Source organism: Rhinolophus sinicus, chromosome 5 (assembly GCF_057876585.1).
Source record: "Rhinolophus sinicus isolate RSI-liver-muscle chromosome 5, RSI-T2T, whole genome shotgun sequence".
In the NCBI taxonomy this organism is placed as follows: domain Eukaryota; kingdom Metazoa; phylum Chordata; class Mammalia; order Chiroptera; family Rhinolophidae; genus Rhinolophus; species Rhinolophus sinicus.
Window position 1 is genome coordinate 20086404 of NC_142505.1, and position 27421 is coordinate 20113824.

The window sequence follows — 27421 nt, forward strand, 5'->3', positions numbered from 1 at the left end:
TGCTCGAGAAGGTTGTAATACACCAGAGTCCCTCATATATTAAGTAGAATGACCCTCATATATTAAGTGCAACTTTATGCATTAGAAATAGTCAGTGGTTTTCATATCATTGTAGAGACAAGTGCATCTCCAAAACCAGTAGCACTAACAACCAGCAGCACTAACAACCAGGGAGCCTGGTAGAAATACATACTCTTGAGCTCCGCCCCAGACCTAGTGAATCATAATCTTTTTGGCCTAGAAATCTACGGTTCAACAAATGCTCTGCGTAGTATAGAGGAATGGGAAAGAATCTTCCCTTAGTACCCACGATATATTTTTTTAATGAGTGAGATTTATGTACGAATCAAAGTTAATAGCTCCCCTTCTTTTTCACATCAGATTCCATTACTGGAGGTACTTCATCTGAAGCTTCTAACGTAAAGTCCACAATCTTTCACATTTTGAAGACCTTATACTGCTCAAAATGGTTTAGATTTTTCTAACAGCAACAACAAAAAACAGTGGAATGATTTACCTTCCAATTCTCAACCTCAATATTTTATAGACCAAAACCTAACATATATTTTGAAATGTCTTAGCCATTGTATATTTCCTTCTTTTTTTTTTAAACTGCTTCTCAATAAATATTTTCCAAAGTGCCCCCACCCTAACCCACATATTGCCTTGTCAACTGATTATATAGTTATGTATTTGTGTTTTGGTTTATCTGCCACTTCCTGTTTTGATATCTGTTCCCAATTTTAAAAACCAGAACAAAGGCAAATAAATACTGTCTGCTTTGTTTTCCACTTCCAATATTTTAGAGGTTGGAAAATTTACAAAATAAATATCCTCTCAACCTCCTTGTAGAAGCATTGCAAAAGAGAGAAAGGAAAATTGAGTAATAGTTTCTCCCAATTTAAAAATACCCAGCTAAGGCACACTCAAATGACAAATAGTTACACTGATATTATTTTGAAAATCATCAGACAATAATCTAAAAATATAGGCTATGGTTCTAATTCATTATGCATTATTAATTTTATTGGGAGGGTAGACTTAAATATGTTAAGTGCATTTTTCACAGAAATAAGAGCGTTAATAACCTAAGTGTTGGTAGATAATAGAATAATGAAAACATTTTGGAAGAGTATTTAATCATTACCACATTTCCTAGAAAATATAAAACTATTTGGTGAGTACAGTTGTTGGCCACAGTGGAAAATAGCTTCACTGGACTTGGAAGTAGATCTTTTCACGGAAACTAGAGAATTTACCTTATAATTCTCCATTTACCTGGTGCCCACTGAACTGATATTTACCAAGAACTGGACAGAAAAATCTTTTCAATACAAGAGGTAACCATCCTGAAATCTACCACGTCTGAGTTTTTGAGATTCCCCCCATTAAGATGTCTTAAAAACAAACAAACAGACAGACAAATAAAAAACAGTGTTGTTTTTTTGTTGTTGTTGTTCTTTTTTCCGAGAAGATTCCTCATCAATTCCACCAGCCACAAGGTTTGAGGGCCCAACTCAAAGCTTGCTCATCATCTTTCTGGAGAATAACTGCGTATCAGCCAGTGTTCCCCTGTGTATCTGCTCCAGAACCTCCACTTCTATACCATGAACAAATTTCATTCCCTAAAGGAAGCTGGACTTAGATCTCCAATTTAAGTCCCATTCATACAACAGAGTCTTCCTTGCTGAGATATCAATGAATGGGTACATTGGGTGCAAAAGCAACCAAGTGCTGTGTGGACCAAGCCCACATGGGTGAGCGTGTGGGTTAGAAATGGTGCAGAGAGAAGAGAGCACTTACGGTTGGCACAGCTTGATTAGGTCCTGGTCAGTGGTGCCTGGTGGAAGGCCTCGGATGTACAGGTTGGTTTTACTCAGTTGTTCCCCGCTGCTGTGGTTGCTGCTGTGGTTGCTGCTGCTGTTTGTGCTGGGGCTGGGAGGAGCCATGGGGTGGGGAGCTGGTGCATAGGACTGCTGGAAACAGAAAAAGCTGTTACTGGAAAAACAAAGCCAGCACCTATTCACAGGCCAGCAGAGCACCTCGAAAGCAACACAAGCATCTCGACCTTTCCAATGCACACATGCACACACATACTTGCTCCACTACTCTGTGTACTTCTGAGAGCAGCATCTGCTCCTCCCCACCGGCCCTGCCCCGGCCCAGAATTTGGATAAGCATGGTAGCCAAAAATGGGACAAAGAGAAGTCCCCAGGTGCTCCTGACAGTAGCCTATGGATTCTGAATTTGTCCACTGTGATTTTCCTTAGAGCGATAAAATAGCATGTCATCTCCATCTCTGACAAAAGACCACAGTTCACTCTTGGCAGCAAAGCTTTGCCCCAGCTCACTTTTAATATCCAAGCATCTCTGGTTTGCCACTACTCCTTGTTTCCTCCTTTTCTCCAAAGCAACTTCCTCATATTGTTTTCCTCGGCATTAATCTCCAGCACAGTTCCTGATACATAGAAATCTCTCTATGAATAAACGAACAAATGAATGGATCTATCTTATCTCTTTTCCCCATTCCCAAACTTGCTTCTTAATGGCGAATGCCCTTTGTTAGCAACCATTGTTGAGCCACCATTCTCTCCCTGCAGTCAAAATCCCCTTTCAATTACTCCAATCCAGGGCCTGAACATAGGCACTATTGATCACTTGGACGGGATAGGTCTTTATTGTGGGGGCTGTCCTGTTCATTGTAGGGTGATAGAAGCCTTTACTCACCAGATTCTAGTAGCACCCATCCCCCAGTTATGACAACCAAAAGGGTTTTCACACACTGCCGTATTTCCCCTGCAGGGAAAGTCTCCCCTAGTAGAGAACCACTGCTCTAACCTGTCACACTATTTTACGACAAAATGGAAATAATAAAATGACCTCCAGCAACTTGGAATATACAATGTGAGGTTCTTTACAATTATCCATGTCAAAATCAGTAGATATATTACTCATTATACTTTATTTCTTTTTCATACATGCATATCTTTAAAAGTTCTAAAATGACACTGACTGTATGGGTTTGAGTCCCTGCAGCATCTCTTATTGCCTGTAGGACCTTTGGATGGGGCCTTAACCTGTCTGAGAGTCAACATTTTCATTATTCTGAGGAGGATAAAAAAGACTACTCTCCTATGTCATAGAGTTTTTTTACCAAAACTCAATGAGCTAATGCACACAAAATGGTTCCTGGAAATTAGTAAGCATGGGATAAATGTTAGCAATAACACACATGTAATAATGATACTAATGATAATATTTAGGGGTCGTATCTGTGTTGCCAGTGATGTTAGTCTATATAAATATACCAGATAGTCTCAACCATAAGCCAGAATGTTTCCTAAAGACACAATGAACACATTCATCAGGATTCCAGTGGGAAACTGTTTGGCTGAGTTTTAACCTGAAGACTCAATAGCAGTTTTATCGGGGGTGGGAAATGTGTAATTATCAAACAACAAGTAGGTGCTTAATAAATACTTAGGCTACATCATGTACAATAAAAATGGAATAAACATAGCATTTAGCCCATAGAGACAAGGGCCCAGTTTTACCAGTTTCCAGCCTTGTCTCTTACTATTTATAAAAGTCTCATTTACTCATATTTCCAGGGTTTCAGATTTGCCCCAGTCCATACTTCCAATGGACTATAAGGCAATGTCTCTTAGATGCAGTGTGTCAAAAATGCAACTCGTTATATCTGCTCTCTCATGTCCCAATTCGTCACACCAGCCACCCATCATAATTACGGTATTTCTTCCTGTGTGGCTCTCATTTCTGCTAGCCTCCATTCTAGAAACTTTGGGGTTAATTTCATCTGCCCCCTAATTGTAAATCTCAAAATACAGTTAGCCATCAAAATCTTCGAGGGGTTTCTAGAACCATCTTTTCCTCTGAATTTTCACTGCTTCCCTAGGCCAGAGTCTGAACCACCTCATACATAAAGGACTTCAAGCTTTCCATCGGGCCTGCTTTCCTTCAGGTTTTCCTCTTATGAACTGAGGGTGGTGGAAGCTGGGAAGAATGAGACAGAATAGTTCAATGCAAACACAAACTGATTAAGGATGTACTAGGCAGTTTGTTTAAGGAATGTGGAGGTGACAGAGCAGAAATGACAGAAGCAAAACCTAGAGGCTTCAACTCCCTTCTTTGAAATAAACATTTTCTCAACCTTTTCTTTAGTATAACTTAATTTATTACCAACATTTTTAATGTCGAATTTTAAAAATGAATTACACAGAAGCATACATTCTGTTCTCAATATTTCAATAAAATGGCATCTGTCAATTGCTTTTTGGAATTTAATATCTGCATAAAGTTTCTTGGCTGGCATGAAAAAAACAATTTTTTCTTGACCTGAGGATTCTGTTTTGCTCCTGGGACATCCCACAACGCTGAAGGTCTACCTATTGACAAGGCCTGTACTTAGCAAGTGTTCAAAACATCCTGCCTGAAGTAGCATCCTGGTCTCTATGTCTCACAGTGGGACAGATGGGAAATTTGTTTTAATTCCTATGTGCTTTATGCTCTTAAATTTCCCAGGGTTTTCTTTAAAGCAGTTCTTTCTTATTTATTTATTTATTTATTTATTTATTTATTTATTTATTTATTTTAACAATTTCACCTCCCCTCCTTCTAAATGCTTTGAATTCCATCTGTATTCAGGCTTCTTTTAAAATGAGGCTTTGTTTAAAGCAGTTGTTTCCCACTGCCTAGCCTTTTAAATAACCAGAGAGCCAGAAAAATGTCTCCAGCTTTATATATCACAGATCACATGGACCAGCTCAGACTGAGCCCTTTACTGACCAAATAAGAAAGTACTAACTACGGGATGATCCATATGTGTTGACTTAATTCTTTTGTTTCCCCCAGGGGACTTTGCGAGTATTTCCATAACTGGAACACCATTTAGTAAATTGCATGGTACATAAAACAATAAATGTGTCCTCCGAAAGGTCCAGTATATTCACTGGGGAAAAAAATAAAACGAAACAAAACAAAGCTGGGATGAGTAGAGGAAACTCGTGTGTGCATGGAAACCAGGTATGTCATATATAAATAGGAGTAGAAGCACCAGACTATTGTAGAGAAATGATGTATTGCAAAAGCCCTTTGAAAACAATGCATAATCAACGGTGGTTGACTGTTATATTCTTGTTTGTGAGTTCTAGAAATTCTATTGAAAGAGGTAGAATTTCTCAGCATTACTGAACCAATAACACTCCTGCTAATCCCTAATATTTCATTTATCTGTTTACGATACAGTGAATGATTCAGGGAGCAGTCTGCATTGTAAGTCATTCTTTGGTTTTAATAATTATAAATTCCTTCCTCTACACCCATTTTCAAAATGCATGTCCTTTAATCAACAAAATGTTGGCAGATGATTCCCGGAATGTATTAAATGAATTAATTTGTAAAAAGCAAAATAGATGTTGCATGCTCTGGCTGCCAAAGACAAATGACCAAACTACAGCATCTTTAATAAAAAAAAGAAGAGGGAGAGAAAAGAAAAGAAAGAAAAAAAGCACATCAATAATCTTTAGGGGTTAATGGGTCACAGCAGCCACTTTCCTGATTAAAAGTAGTTAAAAATGGCCAATTCCTTGCTCAATTCTTTGTTTTTAGACAAATTTGGAATTTTATTATCAATTAGCTTTGAAATCATTTTGAGGCACTGAGACAGAAATTTTAAAATATTAGTAAAAAAAAAAAAAATCACTTTCCTTCAGAGAAAATTGACTTTACTATAGTGCTCAAAGTCACACTTTATAAATCTTATTTAGAAGTGGTGAGGACTTCCAGTCTGGGGTTACTGAACACTGGAACGCTGTGCTGTATAACAAGGCAAGGGGTTGCTATGAATTTGCAGTGTCAGTTGGTCAGAACCAGTGGAAAGGGCAGGTTTTCAGAAGAGCGGCTTGGGATGGCTCTCTGATTGAAGAAGGGAAATAGATGACTTCTCTGGACGCTGAATGTGTTTGGCAAGTATGCAGATTTTTTTAAATATGTTTATTCATGGTGGCATCACTGGGAGGGTCAGTTAGGAATTAGGGGATAGAGGCTAAAGCCCTCTTAACCACGTGTTGGGGCTGCTAAGTCAGCGGCTCAGTACCAGTATCCTCTTCAGGAAATTAAGTAAAATGACTTGGCATCCATTTTGGACGATGTTATTCTTGAGATCGTGATTTTAATAATTATAGGTAACATTTATCGTGTGCTCATGAAGCATTTTATATGTTATCTTCGTAACAGCCTAGTGAGGCAAACTATATTATTCTCAGTTTACAAATGAGAACTGAGAGGCAGAAAGGGCAAATGACCCTCTCAAGGTCACAAGCCTGGAGCCCCAGTTTGAACAGAGGGAATCTGACTCCAGAAACCACACAGTCCCCTACAACACTATGGAACTTCGCTTCTCAATGATGCTAACACCAATGACTACAGCCGGCTTCCTTTGCAGTGACCCCTGATGGATGACCCTCTGGTAGATCCAAGTAGAAGCGGGAAGAAGAGAACGATAATGATAAACAGCGTACAGTCAAACTCAAGGTTAACAAGCTCCATCCCTCTTTCAGAATTTAAATAAAGTCAATCTTAAAATTTAATTTCAAAATGGAAGTGACCATCAGAAGGAAGCGTGTTATGAGTTTTTCAAATAATGTCAAACTAGTGGTTTCATTTGTCAAGATTCACGGTTTGTTATTTAATAACAGGAAAAGGAGCTGGCTTGTAGATCATCCTAAACAGCTGATTCATTTAGTGTGCTTTGTTAATAGGCCTCATTTTTCAAGGTTGAAGAGTGAATCAACCAGGTCCTTCTACATTCTTGTAAAATATGTGGTTGGTGTGTCTCGGTTTGGAGGGAGGTTCATTATTTTTTAACCCTTTAAGTATTTTGGAGGTAAATTGGAGAGGGATGTGAGTTGTGTTCTGGTCTGTTTTCCTGTTTGTTTTAACAGAAAGCATTTGATACATCTAACAAATGTTATTCACACATCAGTAGGGTCAAGTAAGTCATTCAAAATCATCTTTTCTACAATGTCAAACTACATTAGATGAACACTTGTCTTAGATAGGGCTGTAACATTTACACACTAGCCAGATAATTTTAATCTGGGGTTCTCAGCCTCAGTATTACTGACATTTTGGACAGGATAATTCTTTACTCTGGGCCTGCTCTGTGCATTGTAGGATATTTAACAGCATCCCTGTCTTCTATCACTAGATGCTAGTTTTTCTACTGCCTTTGCCCCCCCTCCCCAAATTGTGGCAAGTCAAAATTCTCCAGATATTGCCAAATGTCCCCAGAAGGGAGTGGGAGGTTGGCCCTGGTTGAGAATCACAGCTTTAAACAGATCCAGATACTCTCTTTGAAGGGCCGATACAGTACTTCTCATCGAATAATGATAGTAACTCAATGGCCTGAAAACAACTTCATTGAAAAACCCTTCTACCTAACCAAAATTCAACTTCTTACCCCTAAGTACATATGGCATCACCTCCCCATGCCTCCACCCTCTGTAACTAAAATATCGATATGCCACATTTCATTTGCAACAGACTAGGTCTGAAACATACTTCTCCCACTGACTGAAAACATAACTCTTTTGCAAAGAGAATTTTATTTTATTTTTTTTCTTTTTGCATGCAATTCCCCTTGGCTGGGAATCACAGAGCCTGGATGCCAAACTGTAGTCAATTCTATTCCGTGCATCTGGTTGTTGGCAGGATTCTGAAGCAGTTGGTCTGGTGGTTTTGGAGTAGCCTTGGACGCCATCACACAGCAGTCTGTTTTGCTGATGGGCTCCCCAATTTGTTTTTATTCATCTTCAGTGCAATACAATTTGTACTCTTTTATCCATTCAAGGGTATCCCTGGATAAAGTCTCTCAAGGGATTTACATGCCAACTCTTTCACTGTCCAAAAATGAATATAAACCACATTCCTCTCTTAAATCATACATTATTTAGTCCGCATGTATACATGTTATCCATTGTTCACTGGATAACGCTGCTGCAGGCTATTGGATTCTTCTCCCAGACCACATGACCTTGCTTCAGCAGACATTTCCTCTAGTATCAACATGACATGAAAGAGTAGACATGGCAAGAACTGTGGCAATCACTGGAGTGTCTATAATAGCCTCAAATGAAAGTGAATATGAATATTGTCCACGCAAGCAATAACAAATGCAGCTAAATTAATATCTCAGGCAAGCCATGCAATTTTAGCCAGTTTCATGAGCCACATACGTTATCACTTTCCAATTTGATGCTAGGCAATTGCCTCTCCATTATGTAGAATATGACTATAGAAAACAATTTTTTCAATTATGCTTTTATAATAGAGTTTGGTAAAAACCTGCCCTACTTCTCTTCTCCTACCCACAGCTCAGATATGGAAATGAGCAATAAAGGACACAATTCTGCACAAAAGGCAATCATTTGCACATCCTCTGTCAACTAACTGGTCTAGGTAATAGCTGCTGTCAACAGTGGTGATATGGTGCTTGAGAGCTCCAGAATGCCCCCTGAGAATCCTGCTTTGCCAGTAACTAGGAAATTAAACCTCTAGTCTTGAGAAAAAGAGAGATTATTTCACCTCACAGGACTGTGGTGAGACTTTACTATATGAATTACATACAAAATATTTAGCACAGTGCCTGGCACAGAGTCAATGCCATATATATATATATATATATATATATATATATATATATATATATATATATATATATATATATATATATATAAACAGTTCCTATCATTTTCAACATCATCATGAGGCAGATTCTTAAAATAAACATTTGCTCTCTCTGTCCTAGTTGGAATAATTTACCTTTGAGGGGGAGCTACAAGAGTCAATTATTTATTTATTTTTTAAGCATGGGCGGCACTGTTCTTGAGATGAAACTATGTCATTAGAACTGTGGTTTGCCGTTTTCATCAAGAACACCAAAGCAATACCTAAGCAGTAATGAAACAATCATCGTGGATGGAATGGCTAATTAGTTTCAAGGTATTTACAAATCACTACCAGGGTTTTATTAAAGTTCTGCTAGGATGAGATTCACTTTTGCTCTAAATATTAATTTTTGAAAGCTTCAGCAGATTCCACAATTACACAATGCTCTGTACTATTTACAAATAGACTTAACCTAAAGTCATTGAATTCCATTCAGAGGTTTAGACATTAAACAACATTTTAAAACGCATCCCACTTGAAAACACAAGTAAACTGGTTATTGTTCATTTTAAGCACCTAAAAACCAATGTCATTAATACATTTACAAGCTAGAGAAGAGGGGCTGCTATAAATGATGCCAATGGCCTTTTATAAAGATTGCTGAATTCTCCAAATGCCAATGACATCTGTTCTTTGCCCCAACCCCTTTTAATTTGGCCAGCTCTTGATCTCTTTAAGGAAACACAAACAAAATTAAAACACACTTTACAATGTGAGGTGTTTACGGCATTAGTTTAAATAATCAGGTCTATACTTTGAAAGTAACCCAAACAGCTCATGATTCCAATGAGCTGATCTTGATAATGATTGATCCGTCCAGCAAAAATGAGTCATGATTGGTTTCCCAGATGGAGATTACAATGCCTGGTACACTATAACAGCCATTGTTAGAATTCCCCAGAAATACCAAAAGTGACTACAATCCCTGATGGCACTTCTCTTTGACCTGGGAATACTTTAGAGATCAACTCAAATGTCTGTTTTTATGATTGGCTACACTAATGGGAAAAGAGTGACAATCCAGAACAAGTCAACATCATCTGTTCTTGGACAGCTCTGGGATAGCCATTGGTCAGCATCTCAATTCAGAATGCCTCCGGAATTAAAGAGATCTCATGAATAATAAAACATTTACACTTGAGTCACATTCTTGTATCTTATAAGATATGTTTATTTTAATTTTTAGTTTAGGATCTCTATTTTTTCACTCTTTTCCTAACATTTTTACAATCTTCTATGGTTCACAGTCCAATACACTCTTTGTTATCCTAAAATTGCAATCAGTAATATTGCCAACAATTAAGTCCTCTAGGTTTATCATGTATGCTGCCATAAATAGACTGGAGATCAATAGATATAGCTTAAAGAACACTGAGATAACATATGATGATACAGTATTTCACTGCAACTAAATGAACACCTTCCAAGTTTTCTCCTTCAGTCATGAAAACAGATATAATGAGCCATTTTCCACTTAATTGACTAATTTTCCCATTAACCAATCATATTACTGATTTGGTTACTTGCATCTAATGGGTTATCTAAATAAAGAATTTTGTTCCAAACCATATAGAATGAAAATCACTATAAATAATGGAAGGCCAATCAAAACACTAAATGGTATAAGGCTTTTTTGACACACCAAATGATTTTGTCCAATTAAATCAGAACTTTTCAGGAACAATCAAAATAAGCAAGAAGTAGTTTGTGCATTTCCTAGAATCTTAGAGTATTAGTTGGCAAAAAAACAAATCATATTTCATTTTTTCTGAAAGTTAATCTATGTTGACTCAGGAGCAATGCAATAATAACATAAATGACATTACAATCAAATCTAATTTCCTTATTCAAGCTTTCATCCTACCTCTATAATATATCTCTAGCACCTATCTAACCCTGTTGCCTTCATTTTCCCAGTACTCATTGACCTTTCACATCACACCATAGTCACATCTGCATCTATACCTATTTTGTCTTTTTCCCTCTACCTGGAATGCCTGGGCTGGGTTCCTACATCGTATTCTAGGGTGACTCCAAAATGTGTCTTACGAACACTCATGAGATACTTTTGAGGCCAAAAGAGAGAAATATTAATAATTGAACCAGGATACAATATATAAACTGAGACCGCCCAAAGCAAATTAGAATATATGGTCACCCTATAATTTCTATTTATCTAAATCTCACACGTTTCTCTAGGATCACCTAAAATTCTACCCCATTTCATGGCAATTTCTGTTTACTTTAGACTCATTCCATTTCCATCTCTTTTTCAATTTCTACATCATTAAAATCTATAAGATAAAATCTACAAAGTAATTAAAAAGAATAGCAATGAACAAGACATAATTAACTAGGATAGTTCGTGTTTATTGAGCATATATTATATGTCAGGCACAGTCTAAAGAACTTTATAGTCACTGATTTATTTAATAATCTCAGAACTTTTGGAGGTAGGTACTATTATCATCCCATATTAAAGATGAACATACTGAGACCTAGGGAAGTGAACTGACTTTTCAAAGTTGTTTAACTATTCTGTCCCATATCTAGGGCCAGAAGCTAGGCAGTCTTCACTCCAATTAGTTCCAGATTTACTCTAGATATGCACAGTCAATACAGGAGCTACCAGTTACATGTAATTAGTTAAATTTAAATGTAATGAATTCAAATTAATTAAAATAAAAAATTCAGTTCCTCAATCATACTAGCCACATTTCAAATGTTCAAAAACACATGGCTACTAAGCACTTTATTGGACAAGCAAGTGTCCAACACTCCCATCATCACAGAAAGATCTGTAGCAGTGCTGCTGATGTAGATCGTTCTTACAATTACCAGGCATTGTCTCCCCATACCGCACGACACATCTACAGTACCTACACGTGTTGAGCAAAATAACGATCACAATTTCTATGCTGCTATTCGTAGATTTTTTGGAATGCAGTTAATCTCCTTTCAGTAGTGACCATATTTAACTTTTTTTCTCCCTCATGAATGGGTTTTTTTCGCATATAAAATCCCTCTTTCAATTGATACCTCCCTGACCCAAAATGGGCATTATTAAAAGAGATTTCCAGAAAGGCACAGAAAGGAAATATCTTTTGGGAGGAACACGATGCATTTTATTTGTTTTTAACCAATAACCAAGATTTCTGTATTATAAATTAGCTAAATACCAAGAAAAGAGAACAATTGAGATAAACTGCTGGTACAGAATAAATGTCCCTATTTTGGGCAGACAAGCCTTCTGCCTGGGTAGGAGGCTCTGCATTTTCACCATGACGTCATCTACTTTACCTGCACATTCCAGAAGAAGAGCAGCTCTATGCCCATGTGGTACATGTCTACCAATTTTATTTCTTTCTAAACTGAACCAAGGCCAAAAAAGAGAACACTTTCTTATAGTGAACTACTAGGGCAATTCAGCAAATTCATAAACAATAACCTATATTCCATGACATAAAATAATTATGATGTTTTATTAGCCAATTCATTCATATTTTATTGATATAGCAAAATTAAGTGTGAACAGAACCTATGCTTTGAAAGTCCTAAATCTAAGAAATTTAGATTATAAAACACAATAATTTCTTCAAAAAGACAATGTTAGAGTGCAGATCAAAAATGCAATAGCAATTAACACATGCAAAGTAATTGCTTCATTATAAAGTTATAAGAAGCACTTGCACAGATAATTTTCTGTGAATATATTTTTAACATTTATTGTGTTTAGGGCCATGAGAGGGTAATTATGAGAATAAATTAATGCTCAAGTTAAAAAAAAAAAAAGGATCTGACAATAAAATGACTATTAGGCATTTTATATTGTTATCAAATTTATTATAACCTTTAAATTAAAAACTTATGACACATTTACACATTCAAACTTCTATTTCTCATAATAATTAACCTCTATGAGGAGTCTCTTTTTCTGTTCATTTTAAGTCAATCCACCTTGTACCTCAGAGAATTTCCAAAACTTTTTGATGCATCCACTTTTTGGTGCATTTTTGTTCTTTTGTGGTGCCTGGAGATTATTTTTGCCTATTCTCCATAATCAAGAGAATGAATTATCCCCAATAATAAGACAGTCCTGTTTTTCCTTCTCCACATTCCTCTTGCTTTTTGAAAATAAGTGATTGAAGCTCAGAACTGGTAAATAAAGAGCATTTGCCCTTGATTGGTAGACTCTTCAAAGGTGGAAAAAAAAAAAAAAAAGAAGTTATTGTTACTGCATGGCGACTAAGAGCATAATACTGAAGCCAGAGCACCCAAGTTCAAATCCTGTTTATTTTCTGTACAACCGTAGGCAAATTATCTAACCCCTTTTGCCTCAGTCTCCAACTTGGTAAAACTAGGGATCATAACTACCTCAGAAGGTTGTTAAACATTTAAAATGGCTGATTATGTGTAAAGCACTGAGAAAAAAACCTGGAACACAGTAAGTACTCTACAGATTCGAATTATCATTACATGAATCCCAAAACATCTTTACAATACTCATTGTTATCAAGACAATAATATTTTTTTGACTAAGAATTGTATTGTTATATTGGTTGGTCCACTGAATGATCTAGCAAACTCTGGTTTGCTTGGTCTAAAACCTTACGATACAAAGCAAAAAGCCCATTGATATTTGTCAAACTGAAATTCTGTATATTATAAATAAAGAAATGTCATTCTTCAATGAGACATTAGGCTCAATTAGTCCTATTTTAGCTACTAACACTAATTGTCTCCATATAAACTGATGACAAGACCCTCAGAAGAATTTTTCTAAAGATAAAAATAAACTTTCACAAGAGAAGTCATTCTTAGAATATACAAACTCTGGGAAAATATTTATAAATTGTGAAAGGACTCATTAAAATAAGTTACATCTTATTTCAAAATATATCTTATTTCACTGATAAGTGGGAAAAGCTTATCAGTTAAATAACACACTACTAAATAGACATACCCTTAACTAAAATGACTTTTATGTACAGAAAATAAACTATACCAATTTCATAGCTTCTAACACTAAAAATAATTAGGTTTTTTAAAAATTGTTGCCCTGCAAGAAGGTTTTTGTGGATAAACAATTGCTTAAACTGTTTATTTCAGTTTAATCATCCCCCTAATTACTAACAAGTTGTATGATACACGCCTTAGGGTAACTAGCAAATAGTCCATTGCATAAAAATGGGATAATCATACATTTATACACTCAAAAGTACTTATTATACATCTCCAATATTCCAGAGAATGATTTTGTTTTGTTCGGTTTTGCTTCAGTTTGGAGAATCCTATGTGTACCTTCACAAACAGAGATAAAAGCCTTTCTAACGTATAACACAAAGAGTTTTTTCCAAGAGTGACCATCCCTTTGCATTCCCCAAAGAAGCCTCAGTGCTTGCATCCATCAAGCAAAAAGTATATTAACTACTAGAGTGAGGATAAAGGCTGCCTCTTTGAAATCATAGTATCAGTAGTTTTAGAAGAATTCCTTAATTCAGGAAATGGGCTTAATTAACAGCCTAAAAATGTTGAATGTTTTAATAAGCTAGTTTTACATATTAACTTATATGTATAATATAAAAACTCACGCATGTATCACATCACCCCTTCTGCTTATAATCAATATCATACAGAACCCAAAACTTGGGCTGATAATGGAGAAGCAACTTGTTCAAGTTTACAAAACATATACAGTGTGGCAAAGCAGCCTAAAATTACAGCTCCTTATAGTTTTACAAATAGAGTAAAATACTTCTTTTCTATCTATAGATTTCTTGAAGTTGATGACTTTAAAAATTTCTGCCCAGAATTTTGACTTGAAAGAGGGATCTAATTAAAGTAATATTATACCAAAGAAAGATCAAAGACTTCTAATTTTCAGATAACCAATAAAAGTATAATTCACACTACAACACTTATAAAACAGAACATATATAGTCATTCCTTGTGTAAAAATGTTTTACTCAACAATGGACTATATATACCACAGTGGGTCCACAAAATTATAATGTATCTGAAAAATTCCTGTTGTCTAGTGGCATTTTAGCCATCCTAATGGAGTAATCCAAAAATCAGGAAGGCTGTGGTTGAGATGGCAAACAACTTGAACCTGGGTGTGGATGGGGTTGCCACTGAGAACCTCCTACAGTTTGTTCCTGAGGAACTGACTAACGAAGATTTGTTGGAACTGGATCAGGAACTCATAGCCAAAGAAGAGTCAAAAGAAAAGGAAACTGCAGGAGGAGAAGAACCCCCAAGAAAATTCACAGTGAAGGGTTTAGCAGAAGCTTTTGCAGACCTCAACAAGCTCTTTAAAAAGTTGGAAGACATGCACCCAACACGGAAAGGTTTTCATTAATAGAGAGGAATGTTTATGGTGCATTATCTTTTACAAACAAATCTATGATGAAAAAAAAGAAACCAAGCAAACCACCATGTACATATATTTGAAGAGTGACACCTCCTCAAGAAGACCCCCAGGTAGGTCCTGCAGGACGAGTTCCAGAAGAAGGTATTGTCACCAGAGGAGGTGAAAGCTCCATATGTGTCACTGTCCCTGAGGGATTTCCCATGGGACAGGATGTGGGGGTGGGAGACAGCGAGACTAATGACCCTTGACCCTATGTAGGCCAAAGCTAATGTGGGTGCTTGTGTCTTAGTTATCAACAAAAAGTTTAAAAAGTAAAAAAAAAAATAAAAATAGAAAAATAACTTCTAGAATAAGCATATAAAGAAAATATTTTTGTATAGCTACATAATGTGTTTGTGTTTTAAGCTGGGTTATTACAAAAGAGTTTAAAAGTTAAAAAAATAAAACACTTATAAAGTAAAAAAGTTACAGTAAGTTAAGGTTAATTTATTATTGAGGATAAAAAAAACAATTTTAATAAATTTAACATAGCCTAAGTGTGCCGTGTGTATGAAGCCCACAGTAAGGTACAGTCCTGTCCTCGGCCTTCTCACTCACTCACCTCTCAATGATTCAACAGGAGCAACTGCCAGTCCTGCAGGCTCCGTTCATGGTAAGTGCTCTATACAGTTAGGCCATGTTTCATCTTTTGTATCACGTTTCTACTGTACCCTTTCTATGTGTGGATACACAAATATTTACCACTGTGTTAAAATGACCTACAGTATTCAGCACAGTAACATGCTGTAGCCTAGGAGCAATACGCTGTACCAAAAATCCTAGGTGTGTAGTAGGCTGCGCCATCTAGGTTTGTGTAAGTTCACTCTGTGATGTCCACGCACTGATGAAATCACCGAACAACACACTTCTCAGAACATAACCCATGTTTAGAGGTACGTGACTATAATCAGAATTTATGTACATTCAAAAGTAATATATAAAGCTAAATATTATAATGAAAAAAACATCTAAAAATATAAAATATACCCAATAGCAATTACTCCTTTAAATCCTAAAGAAACAAAACTAGAGGAACAGTTAGTTCATACAGGTAAAGTTATCAACACATGTAATCGCAGGATCAAGAGCAAATGAAAGAGAAACTTAATATGTAACAAAACGTGCTCTATATTTACATTTACTAAAGTACAAGAGAAAACAGTGATTGTTTGCAATGCTAATTCTTAGGAGAATATTTGTTTCTTTTATTGCAACCTATGATCGTCATAATAAATAAAAAACAACACATTTTACTACTCACAGGGATCTTTTTTAAGTATCAGAATAAATAGAACTCTGGAATGGTCAAGTTATATAACCAGTGTTCTCAAAAACAATAAATGGAATTAACTCAATTGCTTTATCTCATGATATGCAGAAATCAGTAATAATAAACATAAAAATAAAATGAAAGAAGGGACTAACAACGTAGAACTTTCTCTACCAGAGTGGAGACTTTTACTCAGATGAGATATGGTCTATGAAGTGTGATAAAAAATACAGTGAATGTTTAAATGTAAAGAAAAACAAATTATTATAGTAAAAGATACATTGCCATTAACCCCCCCCTCAAAATACTCCCCCTACTCTGAACACACTTATCCCATCGTTCTTGCCACTTTCTGAAGCAGTTCTGGAAGTTCTCTTTCGTGAGTGTCTTTAGTTGCACTATTGTGGCTACTTCAATGTCCTGAATCAATTCAAGACATTTACTTTTCATTTGACTTTGTTTGACTTTGGGGAAGAGCCAGAGGTCACACAGTGGCAGATCCTGTGAATAAGGTGGATGAGGACACACTGTAATTTTTTATTTCACAGAAATTGCTGTGTGCCATGGAGCGTTGTCATGATGGCGGATAAAACCATGTGCCCATTTCTCAGGCCGTTTTCTATGCACATCATTTCTTAAATGCTCTAATAACCCCATATAATATTCAGAGTTCACCGTATAAACTCAGCTTGTACAATTCCATCAAGGTCAAAAAACAAAATTAACATCACAGGTCTTGATCGACGCACTTTTTCTGCACAAGGAGAACTGGGAGATTTCCAGTGAGAACTCTGAACCTTGGTCTCAGGATCATAACCACAGAGCCAAGTTTCATCTCCCATGCTGACATGTCTTAAACAGCTGGAATCTGAAGCAGCATGATAGCACAACTCCAACAAAATTGAAAAACGCGGTTGCATTTGTTCGACAGTCAAAACGTGTGGAACAAATTTTGCACTCACCCACCCCATGTTCAAATCCATTGTTAAAATGCTTTGACTAGAAGCATGTTCAGATCCTCAGAAATTTTCCTCATAGTCAATCGCCTGTTTGATTGAATCAATTTGCTTACTCTTTCTCTTGGGTTTTTGATGTTGAAGGATGTTATGATGTCTCCTCATCTTCAATTAATCCATGATCATTATGAAATCTCTTGAACCACCTGTAAACCATCTTCATGGTCACTTCAGCATCACCATAAACTAATTTTAACATTTTGTGTGTTTCTTTAGCACTTTGTTGTAGTTTTTAAAAAATTTCATGTTAATGCATTGTTTGTGATCCATAATTTACAGCACACTTTAAAACACACCTCTGATCTATAGCTTACACCCACATGACTACACCAAACAAGTTGAAACTTGTCACACACTGTTACTAAGGTTGGACGCACCGCTTCCCATATGGAAGATCCCTTCCTTTCCATTGGGTGGCACTCGGCAGCAGCATTCGCTGTATTTTTTTTTTTTTTTAATCACACCTATCAGTAGACTCATATTTAAGACATTTTTTTTTTTTTGGCACAGGAATATTTTTAATCCAGTGAAAACAGTTATCCACTGGTGTTATATTCTGATTTCAGAAGAAGTAAAGACACTTGAAGTAGCATGCAGAAGCATGAGATCCTAGCATTTCCACCAATGGCCAAGAAGCCAAATTTAGAGTATTATAATATTCTATAATGATGACCATCCAATCACCCTGAGGCTGAATATGCTATGTAGAAAAGCACATTTCTTTTTATTTATTTGGATTCCACTATTCATTCATTTCAATCACTACTAAGGCTTCTGGCAAGGCCAGTTAATGTCATCTGTTACCAATTTAGAAAGACAGACAGACACACCTCTAAATTTGGCTACTGGTTTACGTTATGGACACAATTGACAATCTGTGTAAGGAACAGATAGTGACAAAAAAGACGTATGTTTTGCACATTCTTTCTCTTGATTAGAAGATTGAAAATGGCATAACCGAATGTGTTCTATTTGCTTTGAGCTACTTATCACACCCTGGAAGGTCAAATAAAAATAAGGCTTGTTTTATGAACACAATAAAAATGAAAATTATGTTTGTAGCTGATATGCTAAGTCCAGTGACCAGTCAATATCCACATGTCTCATCCCTACCTAATCATTTTATATATATATGTAATTGAAGACACAGAGAAATTGGGGAAAATTAAGAAAATGATAACTGACATTACAAATTTGTTCATTATATAAAGTTAAATTTCAATGGGTGGTCTCCCTGTGTATTAGAACTCATCTTACTTATTCCATTATAAAATGGAGTAAAGATAACTACTTTACATTTGTTTTGCTGGCAATGGAGTATTGATAAACGACAGAGAGTTCCTCTCTATCAGCCGTCGTTCAAGATCATTTGTGTACTACTGAAAATACTTTACTGAATGAAACTAGTTGTAATTCCTGAAACCCATTATGTAGAATAACATTACGCATTGAGATCTTCCTGGCTTTAGTATACATTCTAGAGCAATTTTGATTTGAATCACATATCTCTGATTTGAACCAGTTTTAAAGTCCTACTTAAGTATATTTCTCAAATATTATGCTATGAAGAAACTGGAACATTTTTTTTTAACCTAAATTTGGGTATAAGGTACTATGGAATACAAATATATTCCATTAACATGTAAACCACTCAGATCTTCCCTAATTATAATATTTAGAGAATTAGGATACTATAGAGTAGAACTATATGAGTGAAGGTAAAAAGGCTGAACACCATGCAAGTTGATAACAACAGATACTGGCTAAGCCCATTCAGGATGCTGTAACAAAATACTACAGACTGGGTAACAGAATTTTATGTCTCACAGTTTTGAAGGCTGGAAATTTGAAATCAGGGTGTCAGTATGGTCAGGTAAGAGCCTCTTCTACGTCCCAGACTTCTTCTTGTATCCTCACGTGATGTAAGGGTCCAGAGGTCTCTGTGGGGTCTCTTTTTATAAAACCACTAATCTCATTCATCAGGGCTCCACCCTCATGATCTAAGCACCTCCCAAAGGTCCCACCTTTTAATACCATCATCTTGGGCATTAGGATTTTAACATGAATCTCTGGGGGGACACAAACATTCAGACCATAGCAGATGCTCAACTCTAAAATAGTCTGCATGGATGAGCCAAAGGTTCAGATTATGTACTTGACTATGAAAGTTAAGACCCATCCCACAACTTAGGGATAGATCTAGGTTTTGTGGTACTAAAACTTAAACAATTTGAGGGACTCCTTAAGAAAAAATAAATAAAATTTATAAAATTAGTTATAAAAATGAATACAATTTAGGATGGACAAATAAGCTGAAGGAAATCACCAATTTTAAAAAGCTAATACATAACACAAATATCAAAAAATGCTGACAATAACAATAGTAAACTCCCTGACACACTTCAAAATAATTTTTCCCTGATTTTTGGTTATATACTCTATGATTGCCTCATCAGATAGCAGTAATTTCAGACTTTCTGTAGAGAGAATAAAAAGATAATTCTCTGGGTCCTCTTGTGGTTGATAGAAATGTGTTTTTTTAATTGATAGTTTTTTTTCTGTCCTTTTTTTTCTTCACCTTCACAACTCATTAACGGTAATGGCTTTTAAGTTCTTAGGATAGTAAATTTGGGGACAAAAAATTGGGAAGAATTTGGCAAAGACTTATCTTTGGATTCAGATCTTGTATATCTTTTCCTTCTATATGCTTCCCCGTATATTTGCAGTGTTGAACACCAGAGCCTCACACCTATCACAATACAATCTGGAGGCAGCATGTTCATGTCACAATGCCCAGGACAGTGGGCAGTATGAGTGTTCTTCGCGACCATTCTTACCACAGAACAGCTAGTAATAACACAAACATATATCTCATATAAATCCAGACTAAACGCATCTCTCACCTAATTTCCCCTTAGCTAAGTTCCAAAATAATCACCACGATCTGAGAAAAAGAAAAGCTGAAGTGGAAAGGGAAGAGGGTCCTAACAAGTTGTGATTAAAATATATTTCTTTTGCAGATTTTCCAAACCTATATGACCATGGGTTTGGAAAATTTGCAAAAGATTGTTGCCAACAAAGCCATGTGAAGACATGGCTAGGCAATGGAAGAATGTGGCTTTTGTGGGGCTAAAGTTTATATAGTTTGGATGGCCTGTGGCCATTTTTAAGGAGAAGAATACAAAATAAAGACACAATATTAAATATAGGGTACTGAAAAGGGGAAAGCAAAGGAGGGGCCCTAAAACTTACATTTTATCAGCTTCTAGGCAAACCTGCTGCCACTGACTCCTCAACCCACCTTTCTAGCTACCCCTCTATCTCTCCCCGAAACCGAAAAGTGATCGAAAAAATCCCCCATACAAATAGGTGATCCTCCATTTTTAGATGTAAATACGTTGTGTGACCATTTGCACCTATGACTTTTCACTTGCTGTTCTCTCTGCCTACAATGTATGTTTAGCCTATGGCCCTCGGTTTCCTTCTCTGGACACTTTTCCTGATGGCTCACTGTCTTGAAGGGTACCTCCAAGTATTACCTCAGATCATGGCATGACCATGTCACAGCGCATTATGCCTTGAATGTTCAACTTGAACTTAGCAGTCATTTTTCACAGATGATCTGTGTATTGGTAACTAACATCCGGATACATTTATTTTTGGGGATTTATTGTTTGTTGTTTTTATTTCCAAGGCTATCTTTCATTCAGGCACCAAGTCCTGCTTATACTTCCTTCTCAGTGACTCTCACATCTGTCTTTCCATTTATTCCACTGCTTCTATTACTGTGTGGGAGCACTTCACAGACGGATTAATGTAACCGTCTCCAAAGTGTGTTCCCTGTTTCCAAGCTCCAAATACACTAACCAATTCAGCACACAGCCTTAGGCTTTATCTTCCTAAAACAAAAATTAATTTTCATACTTCATCCCCGTGTTATAAAAAGACAGAAAAGCCTAAAATGTTCTCCATAGTCTAAAGATCACCTTCCTTAGATTGCCATTTGGGGGCTCTGGACCAGGAGGGCTCACAAACTCTCCTTGACCATTAGCCCACAAAAATAAGTTATTATTTCCAAATGTTCATGCATTTTGCTGTCTTGTGTCTGCAAGTTATTCCTATTTATTTTTTGCAAATTTAGAACAACGCAATTTTTGCTGAAAAAGAGAAACCATTGCTTTCTAGCTCACATCTGAGTACCTATAACTTAATAAAGGGTTCCATTTCCAAGTTGCCAATTTCTAGTTTGCTTATTTTCCACCAAAAATAAAAATAAAAAAATAAAATAAATAAAAATAACACAACTGGACACTTAGGGGTCCCTATTGAGTATTATCACCTTACAGGGAAGAAATGTACATAGTTTATAATTATAAATTTACATAATTTATATTTATAAAGAGGTGAATTATACTAAAATTCATTAAACAGAGAGAACGCTCCACTACGACCACTCACATCGAAATGGTCTAGGAATTGTCCTCAGCATTCATCAGCCATTTCCTCATTTCATTCTATTAGGAACGAAGGAAAAGCAGACTGATCGATCTGCCAGTGAGTCCTATGGCTGTATTTTAGAATGACCTATATTAAAGGAGTTAGGCAAAGAGAAATTTACTACTCACAGGATAACGGCTCACTGTAGCGTAAGGGTGTCCCAGACATGGCATATTCTTGCTTTATTTATGCCCTAATGCTTGACTGATAGCCTTTCTCATATATTGCCTTACTTTTGAAAGCAGGGATTCTCTTGCCTTATTGATCTCCTTATACCCTTATCATTTTTTCCCTGAGTTATTTGGCATGATGACAGCGGTGTGTCGCCGAGGCTGATTTAACATCATCTCTCAAGTATGCAGCACTGAGCTCAGAGTTGAATATTTTAAGACTGAAACATGTAACACATCTGTCAGGCAATGATACAAATAAAGTCCCTTGTCAGAACTAATGAATGAGGTAATCTGGAGTATGGATAAATATCGGAAAGATGGACGGTGCTAGAAACTACGTTTAGCCAAAAAGCATTTCTGAGTAATTAAATTATTTGAGGAATAATGACGTTCCTTTGTTTTTGGTTCTAACTCTCCCCCCACCCCTTTTATTCCACAAAAAGATCTTGATGACCTAGAGAATGAAAAGTACCATGAGGAGCAGATTCAGCAGTGTTCATGTATGGGGAAAGTGGGTGGTCCTTGGACTATGGTCTATCTCACGGGAAAGATACATATATTGTTTCCAATATTTTATAAAACGTGCTTAACCAGCTAGTCCCCCTTCACTTAATTACAGTCCAATCTTTGTTTATTTTATTTTTGTAAAAACCTCATTATTGGATGTGACCAGTCACAAGACAAACCCAAGAACTGCAGGGATGACTCAACAATGGTTAGAAATAAACAACGGTTACCTGTCAATAGTACCTCATCCTAAAACCTTAAAAGAAGTCTCTATAAAGAGAAAATATCCCAAAGTTGGTTGTTTATACTGACTGTACATAAGTGCATCCCTAAAGGGGGAAGGGTATAAATATAGATGTGTCTAGGTGTGTGTGATTAGAGAATAGAGACACAATAGTAGCCTATCATTAGGTGCAAGAAAGATTAAGTGAAGGGAAGAAAGACAGAAGGACCATGCCTCTGATGAGTCATTGATTATTCTACTGGGAAGGAAGTCCCTGACTTTGCACAGTATCGACTCAGTTTGTTTATAACTTGGAATGCAATGTTGTAAGTAGTAATTAAGTTCTGAAATTGCCCTTAAACACTCCAGTCTCCTCATCTGGAAATAAAGATGAAAATCCAACAATGAGGATCCAAAGTAAAAATGAATTTGGGGGTCGTACTAAGTACCATCTGAATAAAAGTTATCACTAATCTCATTTAACCTTGCATGTACCTAGAATCCTATTATACTGCTATTCTTATTACTATTTTTGATAACATGTGACACCAATGCGACCATTACATACAACTAGAAATACATTTATACATATTTTTGTTAAATCTTTAGTAGAATATGAATACACATTATGGTCTGTTACTCTTATCAAAATCATACTGGCTGTCTCCTGATTTTTTCAGCTGCAACTCATTTTTAACAAGAGAAAAATATCAGTGTGCTATCTAGCCTAATAGGGGTATCTGAGAAGGCTCTGATAAATGCATTTTGAAAAAAAAAAAAATCGACTGCCTCTTCTTCCATGCTGTTCCACCCTGTGGGATGCCCTCCTCTTGGTTCCCCAGTAGCAACACCTATTTATCCTGACTCAAATTTCACCTCCTCTGAGAAACCTTTAGCACAGGCAGATTTATCTCTTCCCCCATGTGAGGCTCTTAGGAGACATTTTTCTCATACCTCTGCCAGTGATGAATATCTTGTGCAATATTTTGTCCTTCAGTAGCTATTTCCACCCTGGCTGAAGGGTTGAGGACAGGGTGTATGACAAGACACACCTCTGATCCTCAGCACTTACACATAGACTTAGGAAAAATCTTTCCGTTGCTACTTCATCATTTACTAGATGTTGAATTTTTACCATAAAAATCTTGTCAACAATGATTATTCTTGGGAGACCCAGGGATAATCCAGAAACCAAACCCCCAATTATATTCTTAGTTTTATTAAATAAATGTATGCTGTGTTATGTGGTTGTGAAAACATGGCGACTTGAGGAGAGGTTATACTTGTCTTGCTACTTATGAGGACTTGTGGTAAGAACAGAAAAAGGGAGCTATGGAAAATGCATCTCCTTTCTTCTCTTTCTGCAGCTCTCTGTCAATCACCGGTCAGCCTGCTGCTGACAGACACACCTACAGCGGCTGTGCTACCTCAAGAGAAGTAAGCACACTGGTTTATGGAAATAAATTTGTTCATTAGTGACCAAGGAGAATATACTCATTTTTTTTCAAACACAGGACAGTCATACATGTCTGCCAAAGCTGTGAGGGATGTGAACTCCATATTTTGGATATCAAAATATATGTATAAAGTAAATTTGCCTGTTACAGGAATACAGAGGTAGGAGAGCTAATAAGATTTTTACAAATACATGTAAATAAAGATTTTCCTATTACATTATACACAATATATATTTGACTTAACATTTTGTTTGCCTATCAACATGGGGACTTAATTATATTTCTTTTAAATTGTGATTTTAATAAGGATATTGAAGCAATTGTTGCAATGCAGTTTTTCAACCATTCTGATAAATAACTTCTTTCTTAGTATCATGTCCTTTGATGGATGTGGGGCAATACATATATATTTGTGTTTCCTTCACATCAGATATGTGTGTGTGTTTGAAACAAAAAAACCCTCCAATCCATTCTACTGCTGTTTGCAAGTGGTCATGGAAAAGATTCATTCTTTGCTGGAAAAGAAAAATATTTGTAGCAAATAGCCACCAACTTCAGTGGAGAATATTATTTGCACACTGAACAGGGAAACTGCCAAACCGAAGAACGGAGCATCTGCTGTGGACAGGGGTATAATTATCTTGCTCATTCAAACACCGTTGGGCATAAAAAGTTTTACTCTCTGTCTGGCAAGTTGCTCTGCTCAGACTTTTAACACAACATTATTAGCAAATAATAACTAGTTTGGAAGTCCTGTCAATAACAAGTGTGTCTTTTGGACTATTTCCTGAAAAAATGGAAAACAGGGTCTAATCTGTTGAAATTATGAACCATTTAGGTGCCAAAATGATCAAAAGCACCAATCCTATTCTGTGGTAAACCTTTACATACCTGGATACATTGCTTGCCATAGACTTGAGAATTTTTCAAAAGAGGCAATACTCTTTTTGGTTCTAGATTATGATTTATTCTACATTTCTGTTATGATTTATTCTACATTTCTATGAACTCTTTTCTGATCCTTAATGTTTTCTTCCCCCTGTGGTGAGGCCATAATTATTTGTATACCATCATACCTACATTTTGAAAGAAATATGAGTACATCTTTCAGCTAGACAAGATGGGTGAAAGAAGTCTGTTTATGCTGAATAGATATCAATTATCAAAGGGATGGCTACACTTCTGATTCTTTTGCTGTCACTCTTAACTTTCTTGGGGGGATGTCACCTGAGATGGGCAAAAGACTTGAGTTTACTCATAAAACCATCAAAGAAATGGAGGTTGGACTTCCGTTTTCAATTTCTTACATGCAATTGTTGTGTTGTCTTTTTTAAAAAGAAGAAAGAGGAGATAGGAATCATGAAGCTATTTCCAATAAGTGCCCTTAATAGGCAAGCCTGCTAAAATAACACTATGCCACCATCTTTCTCAAAACCTTGTGACGGCTATCAGCAACAGCTGACAAGCTCCAGTTAATTTGAAACTGTGTGTTTCCTGTGAAGACCAGACCACACACACGGAATGGAAAATCACCCAGTGAATACCATGACTTCCCCAACAGAGGGTTCATCATGTTCCATCTTCTGGGCTTACAAAATAGTATCCTTTTAATTGAGACTAATAAACTTTACCATTCATTTAAATTTAGTTTTAAATTTTAATTCTTTGAGAGCCGAGGGAAGAACAGATCAAATTAAAGTCAGTAAAAGGAACAGAAGTGACAACATGCTCCAAGGTTGGTGGTACCAGACTCTGGCGCTAATTCCTCCATCTGGGTGTCTCAAGGACATCTTCCCAGGTGAGAATCCAAGAGGGAAAGTGTCACAGAAGTGACAGATGGGCTTCCCTTGCCTATATCAGCCTAATGGAGCTTTTAGGAAATTTGCATACTAGCTGTCAGTGGCACAGGTGTGTGTCAAGCACTTAAAAGAGGCCAAGAGCAGCCTTATAGAAGACGTATCTTTATGACTAACTCCTGGCTGCATTTGTTTGTATATACTGATAGGGGACATTAGTTAAGAAGCCAGAAGTTTGATGACAGCACTTTATTTTTCCTTTTGAGTCACAGGCTGTAGCAGTTTAGTGTAGGTTCAAGACATAGTAATTTCATCCCAATAAAAAACCAGTACTAAAGTCTTGCTCTTTCTATTGGTGAATTATACCCAAAATAACATTCACATGCCTTCACTTTTTATTTCACATACATTGACAGTGATGGCTTTTTTTCTGGTTGTAGAGTTAAAAATTCAAATGTTATGTTAAGAGCTGCCTGGCCCTATCACAATCTCACTATCTGAAATAAAGGAACAGTGCCTGACAAAGCCAATGTAACCATTCCCACTCTTCATCGTATTCTGGAAAGTTTCACCCATCCCCTAATCCTACAATCCACCGATAACTATGCACTAAGTACTCAAGCAGTGCAAAAATTAATTAATTGATTAATTAAAGTAGCATCACATTATGTGTCAAATATATCATGCTCTCAAAACTTGCTCTTTTGACCTTGAGCACATAAATTATCTGCCAACTTTGGTAGACAGGCACATCAGTAGCTCCAAATGAACCACATCTTCTAAAATGTGTGTTCTATTATAGCACCCTCCTACATTAGCTCTGAGCTTGACCATAAGACTTCCTTAGAACCATAGATATCCACAAGTATGACACAAGCAAAGATTTGAGGAACACTTGACATTTTGGAACTTGTTCTCTTGAGATGCTCCCTCTTGGAATCCAGCCACCATGCTGTCAGGAAATAATCCCAGCAGCATAATTTCTTGAACTTAATTTATCCAGATAAGCTTTAGGGACAATAATGTGTACTCAATGTATGGAACACTGTAAAGTGTTAGGGCTGAAACATGTGCCATTTCAGTCACAGAATACCCTGCAAGAGAGAAAGGCGACATGGAAAGACCCTGGAGGATGAGACAACATATTGAGAAAGAGGCCACGTGGAGGAGAACCAAGGTGCCCAACTTAGGTGCCCCACAGAGCTCTCAGATAAATGGAGCTGTGTAAGTGACCCAGCTGGCACCTGGTGGAGCAAAAGAGCTGCTAAGTCAAGGCAGAGAATCGTGACATTATTCAATAAATCCACAGTTTCATGAATACA

At 36.5% G+C, this 27421-nt stretch overlaps 1 protein-coding gene across 15 annotated transcripts in view; it reads right to left on the reverse strand.

Moving 5' to 3' along the window:
- Positions 1-27421, reverse strand: part of RBMS3 (RNA binding motif single stranded interacting protein 3) — a 1228141-nt gene that overhangs the window by 492444 nt on the left and 708276 nt on the right. For 12 of the 15 annotated variants that reach the window (XM_088798298.1, XM_088798297.1, XM_088798294.1 and 9 more), the window contains one exon: positions 1804-1976. In XM_088798298.1, the coding sequence (XP_088654424.1) occupies positions 1804-1976 (173 nt within the window). The remainder of the gene's footprint in view (positions 1-1803; positions 1977-27421) is intronic. The other 3 variants (XM_088798292.1, XM_088798296.1, XM_074312724.2) reach the window with 1 other exon arrangement.